This window comes from Bos grunniens, chromosome 5 (genome assembly GCF_055505025.1).
Source record: "Bos grunniens cultivar Pamir isolate PY7600 chromosome 5, Bosgru_T2T1.0, whole genome shotgun sequence".
Lineage (NCBI taxonomy): Eukaryota > Metazoa > Chordata > Mammalia > Artiodactyla > Bovidae > Bos > Bos grunniens.
This window is the reverse complement of record NC_141169.1, coordinates 68,630,128-68,651,299: the sequence shown is the minus strand read 5'-3', so window position 1 is coordinate 68,651,299 and position 21,172 is coordinate 68,630,128. Positions and strand designations below refer to the sequence as shown.

At 39.5% G+C, this 21,172-nt stretch overlaps 1 protein-coding gene across 1 annotated transcript; it reads right to left on the bottom strand.

Moving 5' to 3' along the window:
* Positions 1-342: 342 nt before the first annotated feature.
* TDG (thymine DNA glycosylase) lies at positions 343-21,171 on the bottom strand. Its single transcript, XM_086401067.1, has 10 exons — positions 20,924-21,171; positions 11,150-11,292; positions 8,972-9,216; positions 8,004-8,073; positions 6,504-6,639; positions 6,217-6,299; positions 6,042-6,136; positions 3,480-3,651; positions 2,937-3,062; positions 343-2,300 (listed from the first exon to the last, which is right to left on the bottom strand). Exons 1-10 carry the CDS (start codon positions 21,085-21,087, stop codon positions 2,170-2,172), a joined length of 1,365 nt encoding a protein of 454 aa, XP_086257193.1. The 5' UTR covers positions 21,088-21,171; the 3' UTR covers positions 343-2,169.
* Between the last annotated feature and the right edge of the window lies 1 nt (position 21,172).

The window sequence follows — 21,172 nt, the reverse complement described above, 5'->3', positions numbered from 1 at the left end:
GAGTACTGGAGTGGGGTGCCATTGCCTTCTCCGAAACCCAGCTAGGTTTCAGCAATTTGCTTATTAACTCTGAATGAAAATTACAGCCATAAATTTAAAAAATTTCTAAATGTATTTTTTACATGTAGGTATTTTTTTAATGAGTTGCCAATATTGTCTTCTGTAGAACAATATATTCTATTTAAAACAGGAATGTCTAAAAAAATAAAATATTCATAGACTTTTAATGATTTTCATAATCTATTATTCTACATGCTAAATATAATAGCAGGTAAACTGATCTCAGATTAACAAGGGAAAGAAAATCAGAGTCTTGCTACAGAAAACACTGCAACTTAAGGATAATCATTCTCAATATTTTTTATTGTAAAAAACAATCAGACTTTCAAATGAATTTTAAAACTTTTTCAATATTATTTAATGAAAGAGTCTCATATTCTCATGTATAGTGTATATCAACATGTACTATTCGTCTGTCATATTTAATGAAAAACACCATTATTGTATGCTTGGAAAAATCCTTAAACCCATTCTCTAGTGAGTGTCCATCATAATTTAAAGAATATTTTCTCCACTCAAAAAACAAACAAACAAAAATCTATGTAAAGATTACAATCATTAAAAACCAAAGCAATACCTAGTTACATGCTTTACATATCCCATGAAAAAATAATTAAATTGTTCCTAATCCCTGATGCAAGGCACGTAAAAGCACCCACACAAAACATCCATGTAAACGGCAATACAGTACATGATTTAAATAACATGAATGACTTTTACATGGCTTGACCTAAAGGAAAAATAAAATCCATCATGGCTACAGCTAAAAACCATGTTAAAATTCACAAGAATTTGTATCTCTTATTATAAAAAGAACAGGCTATATAATCTTTTAGAAAAAAAAAAAACTTCATAAATATTTTCATATTGAGAAACAACATGCTCCCTGGGTAAGAATAAAATCAGAATATTCAGATGTGACCAGGAGTAAATGCAAGCGGCATTTCTGAATACCCAGCTTTGATATCCACCAGGCCTAGTAGTCAGGACTATTTGTAGCACCATGGAATATGCATTAGAAAATCACAAAAGTACATTACTTCAAACTAACCTTGACATGAGGTTCACTTAGTCCACAGTAACAAACAGCAATGATGCAGATAATTGTTTTAAAATTACTGGCTTACTTGATTTATCTAGCAAGAAAAATTCTGTATTATTTATTTTAGTACATCTCATGTACATAAAGCACCAGTTTAAATAAGATTATCAAACAACCTCCAGCCTCTTGTTACTCAACCTGGAAGTTCATTTCTCATCATTTCTATGTTACATGCTAAAAGTCAAGGAGGATAAAATTAGAATGGTGGTAGATACTGAGAGAGAAGTTCAGTCTCCTTCCTATCAAATGTTATGTCTCTCAAGTAAAACACAGATGAAGTAGTGAAGTTTAAAAGGTTTTCTGCATTCTCTGGAACTTACCATCTCAGCAGAATAGTTTCTTCCTACAAGAGGATCAGCAGATGGGGGTGAGAGGACCAAAGGCAGGACTCACGCCCCGGCAGGTAAGGCTGGGTTAACCTTGCTGCTGCAAGGCCACACTCTGTATTTCTACTGCAAACAACCTCACAAATGCTCACCACTGGTAAAGCAAGGAGGCCTGAGTGTGAACACAACTCAGGAAGCCCATTAAACACTGTGAAAAACTACCAGATGAGACTCCACCAAGGGTTAACCTCACAGATGAAAATCAGCACACTTGCCTCTTTACCAGCAGGAATCTTATTAGCAGCATGCCCTTCTTAGGCATGAAAAGGGAGAATGGTGCATCTAAGTTTACGCACAGTTCATAGTCAAGTGTCAAGATGCAGACTCTTGCATTTTTAAATTACAGGTTAAAAGTGACTCCCAAAAGAAAATTAATTTCTTCATAAATGAAATACAGTTTTATAAAAAAGCTGGAATGATGGTTAATTCAAATATAAAAACTCATATACAGAAAAACCCCTTTTCCTTCCAAACTACTTAGGTCCGTACAGTTGACTTCACTGTACCTTGATCACAACACCCGAATAAAATACAAATAAAATGCTTCAGCTAGCAAACCGAGGGCCACTTGACAACTGCATTAAAACTGCAGCATTTAAGCAGGGCTGAAAAACACCATCCTTAAACGTGGTTTCCTTCTTGTTCTTGCGTCCCACAGTGATTACTAAATGAAGGGATCTGGTCTGTAAACGACTGGGTCATCCACTGTCCATTCGGAATGTCACTGAAAGTTGATTCTCCATTGTCAGCAGCTGGGATGGGGGTGTGGGAGGGAGGAGAAGAACATTACTCTATTTAAAAGCTTTAAGTGATATAATTAGGAGATTTTAACAGTCTATTATAGGAGAGTTGCTACTAAAATAGCTAAGCAAGCTTCTTGAATACAACTTAAATTTCTATTCTAAGATACAGGACTGATAAATTCTTGTTATTCAAGGAGGGAAATGCACCAAGGAGGACTTCGAGTCCGTAACTTCAAGTAAATGAGCTGTAAAAGCCTGTGTAGTTGAACATCAAATAACCATCGAATTTTCACTCTAAATCACTAAATAGACTTGTTAAAGATTTTTTTTTTGATGTGGACCATTTTTAAAGTCTTTATTAAATTTGTTACAATATTGCTTCTATTTTGGTTTCCTAGCTGCAAGGCATGTGGGATCTTAGCTCCCCAACCAGGGCTCGAACTCAGGCCCTCTGTACTGTAAGGGGATATCCTAACCACGGGACTACCAGGGAAGTCCCCCAGTCACTAAATAGATTTTTGTATTTCTATTCCCATTCTTCAGTAATTAACTCTCTCTTAAAACAAACAAACAAAAAACCCTCTTTCCCTGAATCCTGGCAAAACCAAGTCTTTGAAAGGAACAAGCAAGGGGGAGGGGACATACCCAGCCCATTTGAAGAGAATCCGCAAGGTTCACCAAGGCAGGGGTTTTCATTGTAAGCACCACCATACGCTGCTTCATAACCCGGGTCGTATTTTTCTTCCTTCACAGCCATCTTCTTTGCATCCTCTGTGAGGAGGGTAAGAGGGATTTAAAACTGACTTTATGTAACAATTTTGAAGATAGCCTTATTCAGCAATTATCAAGAATAAATCTTTTTCTTGAATTTCACATCCACGGAAACAACTTTCACATTAAACTCTTTTTAACATTAACAAAATAAACTCCTAAGAACTGTAAAAGCCTATGAGGTTTAATTTTAGGTGACCTACACTCCTGCTTGGCTTCTCAGCATGTGTAGGAACACTCATATTAGACTGGAAGCCCTTGATAAAAGGAGATTTTATAAGTGACTAACACTTGTTATCAGAACACTCTGGCTGCCAATAAATCATTTTCTTTTCTACTGCTTTTAAACTCACAACATACTTTCTATAAGGTAGATTTACATGACGTGAACAACAGGACTGATTAACGGTAACGCACCTTGGGCGAGCTGTAGGTCAAATGTATATTGCACTTCTTGAACGTCTGTGTTTCGTTCAATGCCTTTCAACTGGTCTCTTAAGTCCTTCAGCTTAATGTAGTAATGTACTTTGTCCTGGGCGCGAGGAAACTGCGCACATCTTGCACTGGATGATGGCATCACATAGCAGAGCTAGAATCATAACATTTTACAGTTACAGAAATCTTATAATGCTACTGAATCCACTCATATTGAGATTAGCTGCTAAGTCACTTCAGTCGTGTCCGACTCTGTGCGACCCCAGAGACAGCAGCCCACCAGACTCCCCCGTCCCTGGGATTCTCCAGGCAAGAACACTGGGGTGGGTTGCCATTTGCTTCTCCAATGCATGAAAGTGAAAAGTGAAAGTGAAGTCGCTCAGTCGTGTCCGACCCTCAGTGACCCCATGGACTGCAGCCTTCCAGGCTCCTCCATCCATGGGATCTTCCAGGCAAGAGTACTGGAGTGGGGTGCCATCGCCTTCTCCGTATTGAGATTAGAAACCTTCTTTTTCTTTGGATCAATAACTTGATACTTACCACATATCAATATATGCAAAATCAGTAACAGCAGTTGTGTTTGAGTTCAAATTTCTAATATTTACTTATTACAAAGTCAATAAATCAAAACCAATGAGTCTTTTCCCCCTCAGTGTTTGTACAAAAGGGCATATAATTATACAATGAAAAGTCTTTCCTCCTAATTATGTTTCTATCCACCTAGTTCTTCCCAAAGGCAATCTACACTGCTAGTTCCAGAGATAGTCCATTAATTTAGAATCAAATTAAAAAAAGAAAAAAACACACAAATGGTAACATGCTGTACTCCCTGTCCTGCACCCTGCTTTTTCACTCAACAATGTCTCTCAGAGGTAACTCTGTATCAGGTATCTACATCAGAATAAGTTCCCTTTTTTATAGCTGTGTAGTAGTTTCATAATTTATTTAACCAGCATCTACCTATGGGCATTTAGGCTGTTTCCAATCTTTTAATATTATCAACTGTAGTGAAAAACCTTGTACATATTTAAATTTGAATATATGTGACTGTAACTGTTGGATAAATTTCTAGAAATGGAATAGCCAGAAAGCAGGATATTTATCATTTTGGATGATGGTGACAAATTGTCCTTCATAGAGTATATCAAAATATATATCTTATATATAAAAGAGTGAGACTGCTCAACCATGGACTTTCCGGTTGCAATTTTTTGTACTTTTTAAATTGGCCTCTATACCATGTATTATAGAAAAAAACCCCAAACCATTATTGACTTATTTTGTTTTGCTTATGCAGTATTTAGAAAAGCCTGATTCAGAGGTACAAATGCTACCAGGTTTTTGTAATAGCACATTTTTCCCATCTCAAGACAGCCTTCAATTAAAGTGATCCAGAAACTTGAAAAAGCAGATGTTTTTCAAAGCTGGATCACTAACATCATCAATACCTATGAATATTTCATGATAAAGAGTAAATTTTATAAGACAAATGCACTCATAGATGATTCATTGTAGGAGCCAAAGCTACCTATCTCGATATGATTCCGATTCACTTATTATTGCACTACTGTGATCACACGTCCCAAGAGATATACCAAGGCTCCTCTGGCATTTCAGGGACAATAATGCTCTTTCTACAGGAAGGAGTGAATCATCTCTGAAATTTTACCCAAGGAGACAAGGGTACGCCTTTATTTAAAGAGTGATCAGTGCTACAACCTACTTTAACAATTACACATTTACTAGTTAAAAACAGAAGAAATTACAAACGAAGTTAAAATATATACTGGCGGCAGAAACTGTATTCCGAGGTCTCCACAGAAACTTGTTGGCACATTGGCTTATCATTTAAAAAATCATCTACAGCACAGAAGTCTGTGTGTGTGTATTTTTATTTCAGAAGTTGTAAACAAAACTTAAAACTATATTTAAGAAGCAAAATTTGAACCAAATGTCTGCAGAAAGTCCACAGAAATTTACATAGAGTTTTAAAACCAATGTGTTATTGTATGATGCCCTTATGTATAAGGACAACAGCACCAAATGCCAGTCAGGTTGGCAGGATGCCTGTCTGCGACTGGACTGTTCTGTTTTTATGGCTCTAATGTGAGACTGGGCCAAGATACACCAACAAAGGGTGATAAGCAGCTTCACTGATCAGGACTGTGTCTATATTTACATGTTTGTTTCACAACTGAATAAGGGCTAACCTACTGGCATTTGGCAAGAACATCCTGTTAAATGTATTTTGAATGCAGCATGTGAGCAACCTCCTCTCAATATTTTGGCCAAATAATGTAACTAATGTAATGTTATAAAGGCATTTATCTGACAAATGTTTCTTTTTCTAATGTAACTGTAAAAGTATCTGAATTAATCTGCAACTATTAGTTCAAGTTACTATGCAGATATTATTCCACAAAATACAGTGCTTTTTTTTTTTTTAATGGCAAAAATTACAATTGGACAGAACAAATAAAAAGGGAAAACCAGCTAGAAAAATTTGTATTTATCTGATTTACAAATGCAGTTTTAAGGACTTACAGTTTCTGTATCTGGGATCTTATGGGGTTGAAGTCCAAACTCTAAGTTCTTAACCTTTACGCCAAAAACTTCCTTACTAAAAATTTCGTAAATACCTAAAATGAAATACAAATATATTTACATTGCCCATAATGTTAATCAAAGAAAAAAGATAAAATTTAAAAGTAAATCTTACATTTTCCATTAAACACTGCTATTCGTGGCTGATATTTCTGTAATTTCTGCACTAGAATACGTCCTCCTTCACGAAATTCTTTACTAAAATTGAATTAAAAAGTAGTCAAAATATAAATATGGCAGTATTTATAATGTGCTAAATTCAGACAGCTTTCAATAAAAGAGCAAATCATAAAACTGCTATCCTCAGCTTGAACTAGTTAGATACCTAGCATGCTCCTGGAGTGTGTACAGCACAAGTATGGCCAAGGTACCAACCTATCAAACCGAATGTTCCATAATCACCTGGAAAGATCCTTGCTGCCTGGTGTTGTCCTTTCCACCATATTGGTAAATCCAATACCATATTTCCCTGGTAGAGTGTGATCATCCATGTGACTCAGTTGGACCTCACTCAGCCCTGACATAAATAGGCACTTCCCTGTGAACAAGAGAGTTTAATTTAGAAAAAGTTCAGTTTATTTCTGTAAGTCAAAGGTTTTTCTGCCTCATGAATTATGTGGGTCTATTCTCGAAATTAAAAAAAAAGAAAAACGATTTAGTATATTTAAAAAATTATAACACAGGTCAAATACCATACCAAGCAGTTTTATGTGCTGGGTACTACTAAGTCCTTCATATGGATTATTTCATTTAATCATCATAGCTATCTTATGAGATATCACTATTATTTATCTCTTTTTAATAGGGGGTCGAAGGAAACGCTTGTTGAGTATACAGCCAGGCAGCGTAGTAAACTCTGAAATTGTTTAGCTTTTTAACAACTGGAAGTAACACCACCTGCCCCTGGAAAACCCCAAACAGATGAAATATACACCAGTGACTCAGGGCTTCAGACATACTGACAGAGGAGAAAATAAAAAGTGAAATATCTCTAGAAATTTTTTTTTTTCAAATAATGGAGACAACATGTTATTAGTTCTAAAAATATATTACTATCATTTGTCCTAAAAGTGTTTTTCTTTTCTTTTTTCTTGGCTGCACTGCATACATGTAGGATCTTAGTTCCCTGACCATGGACTGAACCTATGGCCCCTGCAGTGTAAGTGCTGAGTCACTGGACTGCCAGGGAAGTCCCCTGTCCTAGAAGTTTTTAAATGCTGCACTAAGATAATCAGCTAGTGTTTCCTGATAATCTGTTGCACTCCTGATTGTCTGTTCAGATCAGATCAGATCAGTCGCTCAGTCGTGTCCGACTCTTCGCGACCCCATAAATCGCATAAGATGATTTATATATAAGATAATACAACAGGAGTTATACTTGGTTTTAAAGCTCACTCTAAAAGTATGAGGGTCTTAAATATTAATTTCTGCTTGATGGAAATTATCCATAGAGAATGTCTACAATCAGAGCATTTCTTAACTACTACAACTTGATGGCCAATGTATTTCATTTCTCCTAATTAATAAGATGAGTAGAACTCTGGAAAGGTATTAAGTTTTGTGTCTGCATTGGCATGATTACTGTTAATATTCTGTAGATAACAACCAAGAAAAGAAAAAATTGTTTTAAAAAAAGATAGTAAAACTCACTGAAAACAAACAAAAGAGAAAGTATTCCTTTCCATATCCCTCCACTCTTATAAACCAAAATGTTAAGTGTCAGAGGATTTCACACCTTTCATTTTTTTGTACACATACATTGAAAAGATATATGTATACTTACTCAACCAGTTTCTTTTTAAAAACATATTTTGGTTTAAAAAAAACAAACAGACAAACCCAAACTATTAACAAGGACATCTAGTTTAAAAGTAAAATAGTAAAAGAAGGTTAAGCACTTACAAAAATGGTTTCCAGGCCCAGGGTAGTGATGCCCTTTGTAAGCAGCCATCAGTCCTGGATTTATGCCAATCTACAAAACAAAATGTTTATATATTTTAGTCTTGAAAAGTAGGCTTATGTCTTAGGGCTTCTGTGGAGGAGTGGTGAATTGATTAAAATAAAAATTTAATCCAGCATCATAAGCTTTATCATCTACTCTTGACCTGAACAAAGCATTCCATTTTGAGGAAAGAGATTTCCTTTATATTAAAGTTTTGCTTTTTTTTTTCCTTTGTGGCTGCGTTGTGTGGCTTGGGGAATGTTCCCTGACCAGAGACTAACCCTGGGCCCTGATAGTGAAGGCCTGGAATCCTAACCACGAGACCAGTGGGGAACTCCTTGCTGTTGCTTTCAAAAATCAGTTTGAGTCCCTTATATCCCCAGCACCCTCACTCCCAACTGTCCTGGAACAATCAATCAACCAGAGCTCATGTCCAGCTTAAGTCTATTTCTCAGCTCCCGAAAAGCAGCTGACTCTACATCACCTACATAGTTGTCTACATGCTGATGTTTCCTACAGTTACTGACAAAAATCAAAGTTCAGAATCAGTGTTATCATTCATGGAGAAACCACAGTGTCATGCAACCTAAGTGATTCATGTGGATCATTTTGTGTAATTGCCAGAGGATCCACTCCATCCTATCATCACACCTGCTTCATCAACGAGCAAATTAAGTGTTCAGGAAGGCTAAAGCTTGTCCATGGTCATACACCCACATAGCAACATCTGAAACCAGACAGCCTTGCCCTAGAGCCCACCATCTTAAACACACCCATATGATACAACCTGAAGAAGGTGACACCATTTACCACCATAAGGATTCTCAGAAACGGTTCTTTTCAGCAAAATGCTTTTTGCAAGGATATGGTTAAGTTACGTTAATCCACCAATGCTACTTATAAACCCAAAGGAGGACAAAATCCTTACAATTACAATGTCCAGATTGAAGGTCAAAATGTCTGGTAGAGTCTTGGTCAGAAGTTCAGCTTCTGAAACACCATTGAAACGGTCCACTTTTCTTTTCACTTTAAATGTGTCTGTAATTTTTTCTTGCTTTTCTTTTGACTTTGTGGACTTGCCAGATTTTTTGGCCTCAGCAGGTTCTGGGGGCTCCACTGGCGTTTTTGGTTCTGTTGTTTTGGGTTTTCTTTTCCTTCCTTTTGGAGGAGTCTCTGAAACACAATGATTTCCAGGATATAGCTGCAGAAAACCTTAACTTACAAACTTTATGCAGCTTTCCCAGAAAAGTCACCCATCAACATCCTTAGCTTTCTCTTCTATTTCACGACATCACTCTCCTCTGTAACGTCTCCCCCTTCCGTCACTGGAGAACTGGGTCTATGTGGTCCCAACCCCACCTTCCTTCCTCTGCTGGCAGTTCTTGGGATGAGAGATCCTTAACAATCACAGATTGATTTTCCATACACTCTTACCTGGCATCATGGCTTCTCCAGGGACACAAAGTAGCTACATACCATTTATAAGAATTCTAAATGTAAATACGTAAATAACTAAATGAACAAATAGAAAAACAGGGAGGAGCAGAAACATTTTAACTCAGTTTCCCTGTAATTTCCAGCAGAAGAAAACTTCAAATGGTTTGCGGGCTTCTTTCCCCTGAACTGAGTGTATACTCTGTTCTTCACACAGTCAAGGAGGTGAATTGAGAGATGCCAGGGATGAACTCTCTGGGCTGGCAGTGTTTGTCTAAAGGTAAGACTAGGACTCTGATCTCAGGACCTTAAACAGTTTGTCAACCCTGGCCCTGCTGACATCTTAGGTGGAATAATTTAGCAACAGTGGCCTCTACTCACTAGATGCCAGCAGCATCCTGCCAGTCATGATGACCAAGTGTCTCCAGACAATGCCATAAGCCCCTCAGGGGAAAATTACCCGTGGACAAGAACCAGTGACATAAAATTATCCAACAAGAAGCCTTGCCATTTTACTCACAACTCCCCTAATACGGCTCTTCATCTCTCAGGCCCCCACCCTATTCCACTATTATTTGGCGTTTTCTCATCTGAGCCTTCCATCCATCCTCTTTTCTGTTCACATTGCTTCAGCCACTGCCTGTGCCAAGGGATCCACCTCCATCAGCTTGTAGCTGTCCTAGTGCTTCCTGCCCAGAAAAACAGAGGAGGTGGAGGCAGGGGGACCTTCAACGCAGTGGACTTACACGTGCTCTGCAACCATAAATGGAAACTCAGCACTCTCCTCACACCACACTGATGCACGGGGGAAATCATTACCCTCTCCCCACCATCCACTGCTTAATCTGTCCTTCTCTTCCAACTCTCTGTCTTGGTGAATGGTACCTCCTTCTTCCAACTGCCTGGGAGTGACTTTTAGACTCCTCTATCTTCCTCATCCCCCTGCATGAAATCCATTAACATGGCCATACCTCCAAGTTCTGCCCTGCTCTCTACCATCTTATTTTATTTACATTTTTAGATATATATTTTACATATCTCTGTTACAGTCTATTCTCTAGAATATTCAAATGTCAGTCTATTTATTAAGTCACTCTCTGTTTCCATTCTGTCTATAGCTTCCTATTGCCTTCAGAATAGAACACACATTCTTTAGGTTAAACAAGCCTTGCTTGCCCCCTATCTAGACTCTTCTCTCAGTACTTCTTTGCTCCACTCCAGTCTCCAATGACAGAGAATTAGGTTTTTCAACCATGTCATGCTTCCTCACATCTATAGTTTGATGCATGCCACTCCCTCAGCCTGGAACTTTCCTCCTCCCATTCTTCCTGTACTGCTCCCTCACCCTTGAACTTCAGAGCTCCATGAAGCTGCCTCTGAGCCTCAGTCCGAGTTAGGTGCCAGCCCCACAGCATCCTGTATTCCTCTTCACCACTTGGAGTGCTGAGGAGTTTCACATTCACTTTTATTTTCTCCTATGAGATGATTTGAGGGCAGAAGTGATGTTCTTTTATACCCCCAAACCTATCAGAGTGCCTGAAACCTAGTAAGTACTTAAAAAGTAGATTAAATTTTTTAACACAAAAACAGAGTTAAAATTCATCATTAAACCCTTTCTTAAATAAGTTGGCTGATGCCATGGCAATTTTCCAAACTATCCTGGCGAAACTACCTCGTGTGGGTTCCTGAGCAGGTGCTGGGGCGGGAACTTCGGCTGGCATTTCTTGTGCGTTTATAACTGCCATGTCAGGAGCTTCAGTCATCATTTGTTGGAGTGGAAATGTATAAAAAGCTTGAGCTTGCTGAAGAGAATAGCTGAAAGAACAATTAAGGATAAGACAGGAAGACAAAATTACCCAAATGTAAGTTTAAATGATCTGCTCTTAAAAACCCCCAGGATTCAATCATTTCTAACCAGATTATAGAATTTATTTAGAGTTGACAACAGGAGCAAAGAGAGGTGGAAGATCTATCCCCCTATATATGTTTACCCAGTCTTCACCTGGTGCCTACCAACCAACTGTAATGAACTCTTACACACTGATGTGTCATCAGTAAAACTTACCAGGCCTGTTAGGCAAGCCTATACTTTCCCTGAAATGAGATCATGGGAATTTTCCGGCAGAGCTGAAAGGCCACGAACTCATACAGAGTTGAAATATCCACAAAAATAATTTGTATTCCTACCTTCAGTATCTAATTCTCTTGTCACAGAAATCCTCTGCAATGTAACCTTTTTATGTTCAGCTTTATTGAGATATACTTGATACGTTGCAACATTGTTTAGGTTTAATGTGTACAACAGTGCTGACCTGACACACATATACTACAAAATGATCACCTCCAAAGCCTTAGCCAACACTTCCACCAGGGCACCTAATTATCATTTCTTTTTTGTGGTGAGAACGTTTCAAATCTGCTCTCAGCAGCTTTCAAGTGCATCCCTCAGGATCATCGGCTAGAATCACCACGCTGTACCATCTAGATCCCCAGAACCTGTCAATCTTATAACTTGAGCTTTGTGCCCTTTGACCACCATCTCCCCATCCTACCCCCCATCTGTTTTTTAATGGTCGCTGGATTTTTTGCCATTAAATGAGGGTTAGAAATATATCTTTCTATAAATATCTGTGAATTTATGGGAAAGACCACTCTAAACTTCTCTTCTGAACACAATTTAAACGCTGTTTAAAGTGTTTTGTTCAGTGTAAGGAACACAGGCCTTCACAATACTGCCAAAAAGTATTTCTGGGGGCTATAAATTACTACTGCAAGCTGTTGCTATCAGCACAGAGCTAGGGAAGTAAACACACGTTTTATGAAACTCGAGTGACAGCTGATGCCAAAAAATGCCATTAAACATGCAGAAGGAAGAAAAGCACTAGGAAATAAAATGAGTAACGACGTTTACCATTTGCAGAGAAAAGCCATGTTTTCTCTGACAAGCTACTCTACTTAATGGCTTTCTCTTCCTGTAACGTGTGGAGAAAGAAAACAGGGTGCTCAGAAAGCAGAGGTTAAAAAGGCGAACTTAAAAAAAAAGGGCAAACTAGTACATTGTAAACGGGTGAGCTTCACAACATGTAAATCATATCTTAATAAAATGCTTTTTGTTTTTTTAAAAAGGCAAACCAAAACATTTCCAGAAGGAACTTAAATGGGCCATGCAGACACAGGGTCACAGAATGTTGGCGGAGTAGCCAGGCTAGAGCACTGGATACTGAAACAAAGACTGGGGCCCAAACTCAAGGGACAAACCACTGGAGAAGCATTTTAGCTTCAAGCTATCTCTAAGGGGTAAGATGGTAAAGAAAAGGTGAAAAATTAGTGAGAACGATATTAAACTATCTTAAAAGAGTTTTATTTCCTTAAATATAGTTTTCGATTTATACAAAAAATAAAGACAATACGGTGATTTAGTACACTACAGAACATCAACATGAGAATACTATGCAGTTACAAAAATTAAGTTTATTAATATTTAAAAGCACAGAGAATGTTTAATATAAAGTGGAAAAGAATATAAAACGGCATTGTGAGCCAAGGCTGCATGTAGAGAAAGCATGTAGGAAAGGACTAGAAATTAAGATGTAAAATTAAAAAGAAGCGAAGGGCTTAAACCTTGCCTGGCACGAAGTCAAATGTCCTTTTTGTTCACACTTTTCTTTAGTAACACTCACAGCACTTTTGGATGAACCAGTTGTTCCATGTTAAAGACTCAGATATTCTAATGAGGAGCTAGATATAGCTGAGTTAGTCGAGCGATCTCGTGTGGCTGCTCTCTGGAAATTCTAGTAAGATATAACGTGATTTTTGATTGTGGCCAGTAACAGGGTCCTGAGACGCCAAGAGCCCCATTCAGCTTGAATATATAAAAGAACACTCCTGTGGTCATGGTGAGTGAGTGGCCAAAAGCGTGTGGGAAGGTCTGTTCTTAGCTTGTCACAGTGTCATCAGGACGGCGTCTCACTCTCCCCCATGTTTACTGTTACGGCTCTGAGTTTCACCCATCTGTCCCATTTTGAGTACTTCACAAAAATCCACTACTAAAATATATAACAGACAAGGCAATGGCAATCCACTCCAGTACTCTTGCCTGGAAAATCCCATGGACGGAGGAGCCTGGTAGGCGGCAGTCGATGGGGTCGCTAAGAGTCGGACACGACTGAGCGACTTCACTTTCACTTTTCAATTTCATGCATTGGAGAAGGAAATGGCAACCCACTCCAGTGTTCTTGCCTGGAGAATCCCAGGCTGCCATCTATGGGGTTGCACGGAGTCGGACATGACTGAAGCGACTTAGCAGCAGCAGCAGCAGCAAAATATATAAATCAGGGAAACAACGTTCACATTACAAAAGGGTTGTGAACTTAAAAAATGTCCAAAATGTGGCTCCGTTAGCATACTATCAGATCATTAAATTCTGAGGTTCAAAAACTGAAAATCGAAGTTTTAGATGTCAACTGGCTGACAAAAAAGTAAAAAAATAAGAGAAAATGTGGTCTTATTTTAGAGATGTGTATCAATTTAGGAAAAAAAATTCAGAAACTTGTCTATAATATAGATGTGTCCCTCAATTGTTCTAAAATTATCCCTGGCACTTTATCATAAGATGAATTAGAAAGGAAATAGAGAAGACTATGGATAATAGAATGTGTAAGTTCTGAGGAAATAGACTCTTTCTGAGCATTTGATTTAGCTTGATCATCTTCACAGCTTCCTAACAATAGCTGGAACAAAAGGAAAGAGGGTGGCCTACAACATTCTTACTACTTGGCAGAAGACGGCATTCCACATGTACGAAAACCTTCATGAACTGCAATTCTGGATAATTTCATTCCTATTATCTGATAAAGGTTAAGTTTGGAAGCAGCATGAACCTATTTCAAACTTAATGTGGATATAATTCCTAAATACATTTGCTGTGTATATAAACATAGGATAACTGCCCCTTCGTATCAGAATTCTGCAGTGTTTATAACAATACTTTTCTCTGTGTGAGAGACAGCAGAAGAGGCGCAGTTAGTTAAGCCATTCATCCTCTCAGGACCTCCCTTCCCTCCCCATGAAAATGAGGGGGAGATTTCTGTGATTTCCACATATAAGGAGAAAGTGCAGGAAATAGGACCAAATCTGTCCAGACTCAGAAGAGGCCCTGAAACATTGTAATTTTCTGTAATTCCCTGATATCCAACTCAAGAGCATGACAAATGATTTTACTTCCCTGTTGACTTGTCCCCTTATCATCTATGTCTGTCCTCAGGATGATGGTTTTGCACCTCTCCCCTTTGCCTGCAGTTAACCCTCTACTCTCTCCTAGCTTCCACAGAACACCCTCTTCACTTGAACAGTGCTCAAAGGACTGGTTTTCTACCACTGTCTGAAATTTGATGAACTGTGCATTTTTGAACTGTCTTTCTCAAAATACACACAAACACACATACAAACACACACAGTCGATTAAGTAAGGAGTCCAGTTAATTTGGATTTTGCTGTATTTCAAAAACTTAACACTTGGAGGTTTCTCTAAGATGAGTAACTTCTTTAATCCTCAGTCATTTTCCACTGTTCTAAAGATGTAAGTTGAAGATGTAAGTTCAATGGGAAGGGAGGTGGGAGGGGGGTTCAGGATGGGGAATACGTGTATACCCGTGGCAGATTTATGCTGATGTATGGCAAAACCAACACAATATTGTAAAGTAATTAACCTCCAATCAAAATAAGTTTATATTTTAAAAAAATAATAAAAGTCATTAAATTGAACATTTAAAGCTGGTTAAAATAATAAAATTTATTTTTAATGTATAATGAAATTTTAAAAAAAGATGTAAGTTGCTTTTTCCCTAAATATATTTGTCTTAGTCCCTTCAGGTTGCTATACAAAACACCACAGATTGAGTGGCTTATAAACAACAAATATCTGTGTCTCACAGTTCTGGGGGTTGGAAAGTTCAAGTTCAAAGTGCTGGCAGACTCAGTGTCTGGAGAGTACCTGCTTTCTGGCTCATTTTAGGTTGCCTTCTTGCTGTGTCCTCACATGGCAGAAGGGGTGAGGGGTCTCTCTGGGACCTCTTTCACTACTCCCGTTTAGGTGGGCTTGGGCCTCATGGCCTCATCACCTCCAAAAGACCCCATCTCCCAATGTTCACACTGGGGCTTAGAGATTTCAACATAAGAATTCTGGATAGACACAAACAACACAGCAACATTTTATTACCTTCATTTAAACAAGCATATAAACACTGAACACTTACAAAATATCAATGTTGAATAAACTAACTGCTCAACCAAAAGGGACTATTACATAAATTATGATGAAATACTATCCTAGCTATCTAAAAGACTACAAAGCTGAGAGCCAAAGAATTGATGCTTTTGAACTGTGGTGTTGGAGAAGACTCTTGAGAGTCCCTTGGACTGCAAGGAGATCCAACCAGTCCATCCTAAAGGAAATCAGCCCAGAATATTCACTGGAAGGACTGATGCTGAAGCTGAAAATCCAATACTTTGGCCACCTGATGCAAAGAACTGACTCCCTGGAAAAGACCCTGATGCTGAGAAAGATTGAAGGGGGGAGAAGGGGACGACAGAGGATGAGATGGTTGGATGGCATCACTGACTCAATGAGTTTGAGTAAACTCTGGGACTTGGTGATGGACAGGGAAGCCTGGTGCGCTGCAGCCCATGGGGTTGCAAAGAGTCAGACATGACTGAGCGACTGAACTGAACTAAAATATCTAAAGTCTACATTCATTGCTAAGTGGGAATGTGTGCATTCACCATGCATTACGGGGTACTTGCTGTGCAGAGTCTATTTAGATACTGTGGACTTAAAAACAGAACAAGCCAGAACCCCCAATTTATTGAACTCTTCTGCATACAGCATAATTTCAAGTTTCCTCACTATATGATCATTTTTCTGGAGCTTAAGATAAAATAAAAATGCTCCATAGCCTCATTGACCTGAAACTGAGAAGAGTGATCAAATTCTTCATTCTGGAGACACATAACAAAATCCATTACATTAGCTTTCCTGGTACCCACATTATACTGTTGATTAGTACTGAGTTTACCATCAGTGAAAACTGCCCTTCACTGCTGCTCCCTCATCTCACACTAAAAGATGCTTCACATTCTAGTCAGTTGGGACTAACCTGGATTCTGACTCAGTCTATCAATTCCAGAAACCCCTCCCAGAGTTGGGTCACTCAAATATGTTATCAGCATGCCATTACCACCTCAAAGCTGTTAAACTGTGAAAAGCTGGGGTAGGAGGACTACACGGCACATCAGTATAGACCTCTCTTCCGTCTGCCTTTGATTCTCGGTAGTAAAGCAGTTTTGATTTCACCCCATATGACCACTATTGCCAACATGTGCTGGATCATCGAAAAAGCAAGAGAGTTCCAGAAAAACATCTATTTATGCTTTATTGACTATGCCAAAGCCTTTGACTGTGTGGATCACAATAAACTGTAGAAAATTTTGAAAGAGACAGGCATATCAGACCACCTGACCTGCCTCTTGAGAAACCTGTATGCAGGTCAGGAAGCAACAGTTGGAACTGGACATGGAACAACAGACTGGTTCCAAATAGGAAAAGGAGTACGTCAAGGCTGTATATTGTCACCCTGCTTATTTAACTTCTATGCAGAGTACATCATGAGAAACGCTGGGCTGGAAGAAGCACAAGTTGGAGTCAAGATTGCCGGGAGAAATATCAATAACCTCAGATATGCAGATGACACCACCCTTATGGCAGAAAGGGAAGAGGAACTAAAAAGCCTCTTGATGAAAGTGAAAGAGGAGAGTGAAAAAGTTGGCTTAAAGCTCAACATTCAGAAAAGTAAGATCATGGCATCTGGTCCCATCACTTCATGGCAAATAGATGGGGAAACAGTGGAAACAGTGGCTGACTTTATTTTTTGGGGCTCCAAAATCACTGCAGATTGTGATTGCAGCCATGAAATTAAAAGATGCTAACTCCTTGGAAGCAAAGTTATGACCAACCTAGACAGCATATTAAAAAGCAGAGAGACATTACTTTGCCAACAAAGGTCCATCTAGTCAAGGCTATGGTTTTTCCAATAGTCATGTATGGATGTGAGAGTTGGACTATAAAGAAAGCTGAGCACCGAAGAATTGATGCTTTTGAACTGTGGTGTTGGAGAAGACTCTTGAGAGTCCCTTGGACTGCAAGGAGATCCAACCAGTTCATCCTAAAGGAGATCAGTCCTGGGTGTTCATTGGAGGGACTGATGTTGAAGCTGAAACTCCAATATTTTGGCCACCTGATGCGAAGAGCTGACTCATCTGAAAAGATCCTGATGCTGGGAAAGGTGGAGGGCAGGAGGAGAAGATGACAGAGAATGAGATGGTTGGATGGCATCACCGACTCAATGGACATGGGTTTGGGTGAACTCTGGGAGTTGGTAATGGACAGGGAGGCCTGGTATGCTGCGGTTCATGGGGTTGCAAAGGGTTGGACACGACTGAGTGACTGAACTGAACTGAATATGACCACCACCATTCCATCCTCATCTTCCCACAAGAGGCAGTGGAATTAGACTTTGAAGTTACACTGCCTGGATTCAAACTTCAGGTCTGCCACTAACTAACCCTGTAGGCAGGTTCCTTAACCTTTTCACATTCTCGCTTCCACATCTGTAAAATAGGAAGAAAAGCACCTAATTTATTGATTTTGAGGATTAAATTAGTTAACACATATAGAACACTTAAAACAGAGACTGGTAGGGAATTCCCTGGTGGTCCAGTGGTTTGAACTCAGCTTCAACTGCCGATGGCAAAGGCTGGGGAACTAAGATCCCATGAGCCATGTGACCCAAAACAAAAAAGCAAACAAAATCCCCAAACAGTGCCTGGTATATAATACATTTGTCATAACAAAAACGGAGGAAACAGGAGATGATGAAATATTTTAGGTACTCCTGTCATCTCCTTCTGATGCTATCTAACCTAGTATCGTTATCAAAAGGGGAAAGAACCTAGCTGGGTAGGTCTTGCTTTATTCAACTCACATTTTTGCCTAATGATCAGTATCCTTTTAAATATGCTCAATAACCACTGAGAAATAAAAATTTTACTAAGGTTCAAAGTCAATAAATTCCATGGTAGAGTCTACTTTTGGAAAATAAAAGGGACCCATGTGTTTATATTTGGGCTTAAGGCCCCTCCGCTGTTTTCTGCAGATTCTTAAAGAATGTTGTAATCTTGTCTCTCACTTGAAATACAACTGATTTGGGCCAGGAAACATGATTTCTGCTAGAGCAGCTGAAACTTCTCTTAAATGCCCTCATTGATCTTGAGGTTTACATCTCTCTTACAGACATCCATTTGCCATTTTCCATCTACACTCAATTTTCTTAACATGAAAAGAAAAATCAAAATCAGAACTAAGTGCTTATGTTTTCTGTCATCTAATAACATGTCAGTGAACTAGGAAGAAAACCCAAACCTCTACACTAATGAAGAGTCTTAGTCTCTTTAGCATTTCTAGAAAGTTCCAATCTCATTTGAAGGTTAATCGTTCCTGTCTGTATTCTCAGTGGTCTGTTTCACACCTTTCCAGTTATTGATTCAGCATCCTACTTCCCATCTCTGGTAAATCTCTTTTTCATGCTTGAGCTCATTAGAAACATACACGGGTCCTCTTCTTCCTTTTCTTCTCTCTTGTTAGTACTTTTTAAGACTCTTGAACTCTCTTCTCATTCTTAAAAAAAAAGGGTCTACATCTGTAAGATGTAGTTTTTTGAAATTAATCTCTTCCAAAATAAAAAGGAAATTAACTATACCAAACATTCCATGATGAGCACAAAGTCAAGGATGACAAAGCACTACTTTCTCAGGATTACCAGGGGCCTGAGTCATTTCAGAATCCCCAACAAAATACTCCTTAGAGTATTAACACAGAGTTACCCATACTTCCCAAAGTGAAAATATTAAGTCAGAATAAAAAATGGTCTATAACCCAATGGATTCAGTTAAGACCAAATAGAAGTCAGACAGTTTTGAGTTAAACATTGTACCAGAGAAACCTATTACTTTGCTGTAAGACACTCCCCGTGTGCATTCTAGAACCTACACAATGGCCAACTGGACTCTGCCATTTTTTTTTAAGGTGCTTGAGCATACAGATTTTGGTGTCTCCGAATGGCCTGGAACAAATCTATGGATATAAGAGAGATGACTGCAATCTATTTGATGGTAGGCGTTTACCCAGGTTTCAATTCTGATCTGAATGAAGATTATGAAGACAGGAGAGATTTCCACAAGTTTTATTTGTAAAGTTCTTTAGGGAAAGAAATGGAGTTCTTTATTTCAGGATTTGATTCATGTGAGGATGAAGTCTGCACTTTATCTCCTTCCCTAAACTCTAAGACAATCTCTGTTGGTTACTAAAGCACTTCCCTTCCACCTAACACTGACTCACAGCATGTCAGAACCAGATTCCACAGACACTCTATTTTACAGACATCAACAGGCCCAGAGAACTTCAGTGTCTTCCCCAAGTTTAGAGCCCCAAATCAGGATAATTCTTAATGAGGTCTAACAGTATTGTATTCTGATGTAAACTTTTTTTTCCTTTATTCTTAGTTTTTCATTTGGCTTTCCATCAGAGGTTCCAATTTCGAAATCTCTGCTTTTGCAAAAGTCCCTACGCACCTCACACTCCCCAAAGGGCACATGACAAGTAAATACTTAAGATCGTCCCCAAGACCACTAGAACACAATTTTAGACAACTTATTGGAACTGTTATTCCTAGTTTAAGAATTCAAGAGCTCTAGAATGGCAACGTTATCCACCTCGTGCCCCTTAGGTACACCGTTGAGGAAGAAAGCCACAGTAAACCTACAACTCTGAGATGAAAACTCCTAGAGTGATGCATAAAGTCTACAGAGAGACTTCCCTGTAGCACAAACGGTAAAGAACCTGCCTGCCATGCAGGAAACCAGAGTTCGATTCCTGGGTTGGGAAGTTCCTCTGGAGAAGGGAATGGCAATCGCAAAGAGTCGGACACGACTGAGCGACACACACACACACACACACACGCGCGCGCGCGCGCGCACACACACACACACACAGTGATACACGTGACACTTCATCCTTACAGCTGTGCATGATAATGGAGGGTGAAGGAAATGTAGCGGAGAAAGGTATCCGGGAAGAAACATTAATTGGAGACTGCAGGTTGCTTACGACCACATTTTAATGTCAGCTAGGTGTCTGGAAGGACTTGGGTAAAAAGTGGCCTAAGCAGGCCTTCAGTGCGCATGCGCGGCCCGGACCTTGCTACAGGGACCACACGGCCTTAAGGAACCCCGGCGTGCGTGCGCGTGTGTGCGCGTGTGTGCGCGCGCGCGCGCCCGCGGCCTGCCCCGCGGCGAGGGGCGCGGGGGGAGGGGCGGTGTTCCGCCCCGGCCTTACCTGCCCGCGTTCTCTGTTTCCATTCCCTGCTGCCGCTCGCGCGCGCAGCTACTCAGGCCCGCAACCCAGCGACTCTGTAGTACCGCGGCGCACGAATGGCGGTACGGTAGTAACCAGACACTCGGACTCGATTGCTGGCAGAACTCGGACGGTGGCTGGTGCATAGGCTCCTCCCCCAAGCTTCCAATTCCCCCTCCCCCACTAGGCCAGCCCCACCCTCAGCGCTGCCCTTCCGTCTGCTCAGAGCCA

Excerpts from the sequence above, each read along its gene's own strand:
- TDG (XM_086401067.1), bottom strand. The coding sequence starts at position 21,087 with ATGCACCAGCCACCGTCCGAGTTCTGCCAGCAATCGAGTCCGAGTGTC. Across the intron at positions 9,217-11,149 it reads TGCTCAGGAACCCACACGAG|AGACTCCTCCAAAAGGAAGG; the intron begins GTAGTTTCGCCA and ends ATTGTGTTTCAG. Across the intron at positions 2,301-2,936 it reads ATTCTCTTCAAATGGGCTGG|CTGCTGACAATGGAGAATCA; the intron begins GTATGTCCCCTC and ends CCCCCATCCCAG.